Genomic DNA, 4,193 nt, shown 5'->3' with positions numbered 1-4,193 from the left:
AGATAGTGGTGGTAATGGAAATCCAGAATAGCGCAGGGAAGAGCAGTTAAAATCAGGGAAATGTTAAATTTATGAGGGAAAATATCCCTACTGAATGATTGGAATTTTTGCAATGACTGGAAAAAATACAGCTGCTTCTTAAAGCTGAAATGGTTTTCCACACAGTTTTTCTGCCACAATAAACTTAAGGAAAGCAGAGCTGCTGCTGCTGCTCAGGGGAGGCTGCAGGGAAAGTCAGCAATGACCATTTGTGCCCCAGGAGGAGCAGGGAGATGAGGATTTAAAACATCAGAAATGATGGGAGAATGAACATATATAAACAATATACAAAATAATCTTGACTTTAATACACTTTCCTATGAATTTGGTATTTTCTAATCATTTGCTAAAGTCCATTATCTGTCTGGTCATGAATCACCACCCTTTGATCAAACACCACACCTGTATTTTCAGACTGAATTCTGTGAGCAGCAGCTGTGCTGAAGTCTTTTTATAACTTAAAACTAAATACAATCTCACCCATACTGACACACTTAGATTGTGCTTTAACACACACAACCTCACTTATTTGTTACCACATAACAGTTTATTAGATTTTCTGAACTGGCATTACAAAGAACCTAAGGCTGGTATTACAAGTATATATCGATATGTTTCTCACGTTCACAAAATTCCCGTTATGATGAGCTTTTATTACAATGAATTTGGAAAAATGACCTGTCATATTGCCTTCACAGCACTCAGCTGCTCATTTGGAGGTGTTCAGGGAGCAGTTTGGGTGTGGTTCACATTCAAACTGCTGCCTGCCACTAGTGCTTGCTGGAATCTGCATTGGAAGCTGGAGGAGCATTGCAATGATTGTCAGGAATAGCTGACATTGGTCATTTTTCTTCACAAGTCACACAGTACAGACTCTGCCAGAGACACTTTCATTGTCAAAATACTCTGATGTAACCTCTGAACCTCCAGGCCCAAAGATGTGGGTGTGATTAGAAAAGTAATCACTTCTCTAAATCAGGTATTCTGAAGAGGTGGTGCTAGTTGTTACTCCAAGAGAAGCAAGGCTTTAAAAATCTAACTGGATTCTCTCCTTTTTTGTTCTTCAATGAACTGCTCTGTCCAAGGAGCCAGTGATTTCCACTGAAAACTCACACAGACATTCCCACAATCCCATCCCTGCTCTGTCCAGTATCAGTCCTGATCCAATCCCAGTTATTGATCACAGGTGATGCCAAAGGACACTTTCAAAGCAGAGTGTTAAAAACCTTCAATCCCACAGTGAGATTGTTCACAGTTAGTAATTCCTTGTCTGTCCAGGTGTCCCAGCTTGGAGTGGCAGTGGTTGCTCAGATGTCTCTCATGGTAAATCTGCATTTCTGCTTTGTGTTCCAGGAACACAGGGCTCAGGTGATACCAGGAGTAGGAGAGATGATTTGCATGTTCAGTGTCTCGTGTTTCCAAAAATCACTTCATTACATGTATGAAAAACAACACAATCCTCAACCAGTGAGTGCCTGATGCTCAAGAGCTACAATTAATGCAATTAATTAAGTTTCAATCTTGTGCTTCACTCCACAAACTCACGCAGGACAAGGCAAGATTCCCATTTGTTGGGAGTCACTAAATGCTGAGCTATCAAACATGAAACGTCTAGAAAAGTACAGGAAAGAGAAAAAAAGTGACTCCACAAAAAAAAATACAGCCAGGAGTTGAGATCCATAAGATCTGTGTTTTAATAACACAACCAAGTGATCCTCAGAACAAGAATTCAAAAAAGTGAAATTACAGTACACAAACCAAAATAGAAACTACCCTACCCCGACTATACAATGTACATTAGGAATGCAAGCTCTGTAACCATATAAAAATGCTTTTACACACAGGACTTGCAAAAAGCCATTCTTTAATTCCAAGGATTTGTAGAAAAAAAGAAAAAAGTCATCTTCCATGATTTATCTTGAGTTATTGGCAACCTGTTGGGGGAAAAATAATAGAAAGAAAGGCGATTACTAAGAATTAAGAGAATCATGCTCATCATAGATTTTTCATTTGTGGGGTTCAGGCTAATGTCATTTCCACTGACATTGAGAGCAATGAATCCCATAATAATTTGTATTTTTATGTCAAAGAATCATAAAAAATAGGTACTTTAACATGCAAGAATATACCTGTAATATATTCTTGCCTACTGTATATATGGGCAAGTTAGCAATTAGAATGCTGTGAGAATATAATAAATAATTTAAATAATTTATTTTAATTTATTTATAATTTATTTTAATAATTTAAAATAAATAAATCTCTAATTCTGCCCTGCACAAATCCCAGCCCACCACAGACCAACTCCCTCTGCGTTCAAGGCAGTAATTCCAAGCAGCAGCTGTCTCACTTTAGCCCTTGTTGGAAGCTGGGGTCTTGTTCTCCCCCTCGAGCTCCTCCACCCCTGCCTGAGTCATGAGGTCAGCGATGTTCCTCTCCAGGTCATCGATGCGGCAGCTCATGTCATCGACTGCCCCGGGGTCAAGGAAAGGACAGCTCTGCAGCCTGGGGGGTGTGGCATTCAGAGGGGACCTTACAGCTCATCCCACCCCACCCCACCCCACCCCATCCCATCCCATGGCAGGGACACCTTCCACTATCCCAGGTTGCTCCAAGCCCTGTCCAGCCTGACTTTGGACACCTCCAGGGATCCAGGGGCATCACAGCTTCTCTGGCAATTCCATCCCAGCTCCTCACCACCCTCCCAGCCAAAAATTCCTTCCCAATATCCCACCCAGCCCTGCTGTCTGCCAGCTTTGCTCAAACTCTCATGCTCAAACTCTCTTACAAACCCCACCGGCAGACTTCACAACACGTCTAATCCTGCGCCTATCTCCTGAGTTTAGAAAAGGATATTTCTTCCGATTATTTGGTCAGACATGGTTTGAAATTTGTCCTGCATTTGCTGGAGCAATGTCTGCACCTAGTAGAAAAGGGAAAAAAATAAATGTTTTCATTCCATCAGAGGCTGTTACAGTAACCAATCTCACGTAATAAGTACCGTGTTCTTTCGCTGCTGAGCTCAAAACTCTGCAGTATAAATACACATATATGTAAAATACTTAAATACATGTACACAAAGGAGAAGTGTCGCTTACAGGAAACATCTGTAAGATCTAGAAAACGCCCGTGTTCCACAAGCAGGTCCAAACCCACCCCAGCAACTCCCAGCGCCCTGCTAACCCCACGGAGGCACTTTTGGGTGTCAAAATGCTCTGCGATGAAGGAACCTCTCTATCCACGGGCAGGCACACCTCCCACAGACCAGCCTGCCCTAAGCCCCACCCAGGAAAGGCGTTCTCCCTCCCTTCCTCCCTCTCTGAGGCCCCTGCTCGCCCTCCCGGCCCGCTCTCCCCCCAGGGCCTCACCACGGCCGTCAGGTCCTGCACGCTCTTGGGGTCTGTCTCCGCCATGTTCGCTCCGCCTCAGCGCCGCTTCCGGCCGCGCCCCGCCGCTCCCGCCTCTCGCGAGAACACGCCCCGCGGGGCATTGTGGGGAGTGTAGTCCTTTCCCTATGCATTGTGGGAAATGTAGTCCTTTCCCTGTGCATTGTGGGAAATGTAGTCCTCCTCCCCACCCCCCTGTAGTCCCCAAATTGGTCACAATTATTGAAGCTCTTCACTGTTTATACATTTCGGCTGAAAGCTGCCTAGTTCTACTATTAATTAGTGTTCTGTCTTCTATTTCTTATCAGCATTCCTCAAAACTTGCTCAGTTCTCATATTAATTAGTGTTTTGTCTTCTATTTCTCCTTGGCGTTGCTCATTGGCATTTCTGCTGCTTTGAACAGACCAAGCTGGATAATTTTATTGTAAATACTTCACGTGTGGAGGAGAATGGGTAATTATTCTCAGTGTCAGCTCCACTAAGATGTTTTTCCCCTCTGTTATTGAGTTAAAAGGAGTTTGGCAAATCAATCAGGAATTTACAACTACAGGTCTCCGACTGAAATTAAGGACGGTTGGAATTTTTTCCTCGTGGAAATCTGAAATGTTGCCTTGCAGTTCCAGCTCTACAAAAGCAGGAGGAAGGTATCATTTGGAGATGGTCAGAGGAAATCTGGAAAACAAATGGACATCCATGGAAGCCAGCAAGGAAACCTGGCCAGGAAAAGGGGAGAATTACATGGCTTTGCAAAATGTGTAGATGTAACC

The 4,193-nt window shown here is 43.4% G+C and overlaps 1 protein-coding gene across 1 annotated transcript; it reads right to left on the bottom strand.

Moving 5' to 3' along the window:
• Positions 1 to 1,709: 1,709 nt before the first annotated feature.
• Positions 1,710 to 3,535, bottom strand: HSBP1 (heat shock factor binding protein 1). Its single transcript, XM_085071449.1, has 4 exons — positions 3,408 to 3,535; positions 2,896 to 2,962; positions 2,390 to 2,509; positions 1,710 to 1,973 (listed from the first exon to the last, which is right to left on the bottom strand). Exons 1-3 carry the CDS (start codon positions 3,450 to 3,452, stop codon positions 2,391 to 2,393), a joined length of 231 nt encoding a protein of 76 aa, XP_084927575.1. The 5' UTR covers positions 3,453 to 3,535; the 3' UTR covers positions 1,710 to 1,973; position 2,390.
• Positions 3,536 to 4,193: the final 658 nt, after the last annotated feature.

Source organism: Lichenostomus cassidix, chromosome 11, assembly GCF_008360975.1.
Source record: "Lichenostomus cassidix isolate B80296 chromosome 11, HeHo_3.0, whole genome shotgun sequence".
In the NCBI taxonomy this organism is placed as follows: Eukaryota; Metazoa; Chordata; class Aves; order Passeriformes; family Meliphagidae; genus Lichenostomus; species Lichenostomus cassidix.
The sequence above is the reverse complement of the archived record's forward strand: the minus strand, read 5'-3'. Positions and strand labels throughout refer to the sequence as shown.

Bases quoted from the DNA above. Each gene is read 5' to 3' on its own strand.
- HSBP1 (XM_085071449.1), bottom strand. From the start codon at position 3,452: ATGGCGGAGACAGACCCCAAGAGCGTGCAGGACCTGACGGCCGTG. The intron at 2,963-3,407 runs GTGAGGCCCTGG...CTTTTCTACTAG, and splicing joins TGCAGGACCTGACGGCCGTG to GTGCAGACATTGCTCCAGCA. The intron at 2,510-2,895 runs ATATCCTTTTCT...ACCCCGGGGCAG, and splicing joins TGACCAAATAATCGGAAGAA to TCGATGACATGAGCTGCCGC.